We start from the raw sequence: 1733 nt of genomic DNA, 5'->3' as shown, positions 1-1733 counted from the left end.
TTTGATATTTTTATATCAACGTTATGAAGATTCGATGAGTTTTAATACTAAATGATCTTATGACTCACTTTTTCACAAGAATCTTTCAAAGAATTTTGAAATTTTCGACTCAAAATTAATTTTTCAGTCGATTTATCAGTTGGACCCATGTTCGAAAAATTTGGAAACATACGGAAAATTGAGAATACAACAAAGAGAACTTGTGTTTCTCCTTCATTCTCTTTATCATGATGTTTGTATCTTATTGCTCATTGTTAATTCTGTGTGGGTGGAGAAATGGGTCATAAATCTAAATCGAAGAATTGGTGTTTCCTAAATCTCGAAAAAAAAAATTTTTTTAAATAAACTTTGTATTTTCAAGAAGCATCATAAAACATGGATAAAATATAAGGAAAAGCAAGAAAGTGAACTAGAAAAAAACTCGTAGTAAGATTTAGAATCGCTGTTGTTTCAAGATGTGGCTGCAGAGAAAAGGTGTACCCGAAAAAAATGATTGGAGAGGAATGATAGAGAGAGGGATCACAGTGTTAAAACTATCTTTAGGGTCAAATGAAAGGCGATAAAAAATTAAACTGAAATAATATTAAAGTATGAAAGCACTTGATTCGTTCCAGAGTAAACCAAATCGACGATCTGATCAACTACAGTAGCGTTTTGTTCCGATGAAGAAGCAGTTTTGATGGCTCCTTCTGTCAATTGAAATTCGTTTGCAGTTGCGAAAGCAAGACCTTGTCCCCATGAGACTTCCATTCCTTTGATCTTCTTTGCTAACTGAAAAGATAATTTTGAATTTAAAAAAAGAAAGAAAAAAGAAAACATTAACTTACCACAATAGGTTGATTGTCTTCAAATTGATATCCATCTCTCAAAAGCGAATAAATATATGTCAAATCCAGACATTGCCATGGCATCCAGTGACTTCCATCGTTGATTTCTAATTTTCCTCTCTGACACGCAGTCTTCGCCGCCTCCTTAAACTGTCTCAACTCAATCTGCCCACCATCGTTTCCTTTCACAAGTCCACTATTGAGACCTCGGTCGAAAAAGTATGAAAAAAGATAGACAGGCGCTCCTTTCAGCTCTCTCAAATGCATGATTTCGCTAGATTCCACAAATCGTTTGGTGACATCGTAGCAAGTATCGTATGAATAAGACGATGATCCGTTGATATTCCAGAACTTCAAAGCGTATTCCCATTCTGTCAATTGGAATCCTTCCGGCATGCAACTTGTGATCAGTTGATGTGTTGTTTCGATGTCATTTTCGGTCTCCAATTGAAGAATGTTCAATCGAGCGGCAATCAAACCGTTTCCGAGAAAACTGTGGGTGAACAGTCGGATGTGATGTCCAAAAAAGTCGATATCCCGTTCATATCCGACATGTTCTGAGAAGACAGCCTCGTTGTTTGGCCAGTACGTGAGCTGAGTCGATCCACCGCCCAAATCAAAAGCGGCGACGGAACGGTGAGCCGCTGGTTTGTTACCGATCGTTGGCTCATCTGAAAAGCAAAGGAAATTTATAAAGTTCTTCTTTGAACGCAATTGAGTTACAGTACCAGTCAATAAGATATATGCAAAACACATTTTAAGTCATTTTCAGGAGTCTGAAGCTCGGCTGCCAAGTTTCCGACCAATTTTTAATTTTTGGAGGGTGTGAAACAGACCTAGATTGAAAACTTGGAATTTTAAGAATCTCTCGAAAATTCCCACTTTTCTAGCTATTTGCCGATTTCT

General features: G+C 36.9%; 1 protein-coding gene across 1 annotated transcript; it reads right to left on the bottom strand.

The window, feature by feature from the left end:
• Positions 1–567: 567 nt before the first annotated feature.
• Cbr-uda-1 lies at positions 568–1621 on the bottom strand (the record flags this gene model as incomplete). Its single annotated transcript, XM_002637634.1, has 3 exons — positions 568–771; positions 828–1498; positions 1582–1621. Coding segments are annotated over 3 exons (915 nt in total), but the record flags the coding sequence as incomplete, so codon positions are not given.
• Positions 1622–1733: the final 112 nt, after the last annotated feature.

This window comes from Caenorhabditis briggsae (genome assembly GCF_000004555.2).
Source record: "Caenorhabditis briggsae complete genome, chrV, whole genome shotgun sequence".
Taxonomy (NCBI): domain Eukaryota; kingdom Metazoa; phylum Nematoda; class Chromadorea; order Rhabditida; family Rhabditidae; genus Caenorhabditis; species Caenorhabditis briggsae.
Note: the sequence above shows the minus strand (reverse complement) of the source record. Positions and strands in the feature narration are given on the sequence as shown.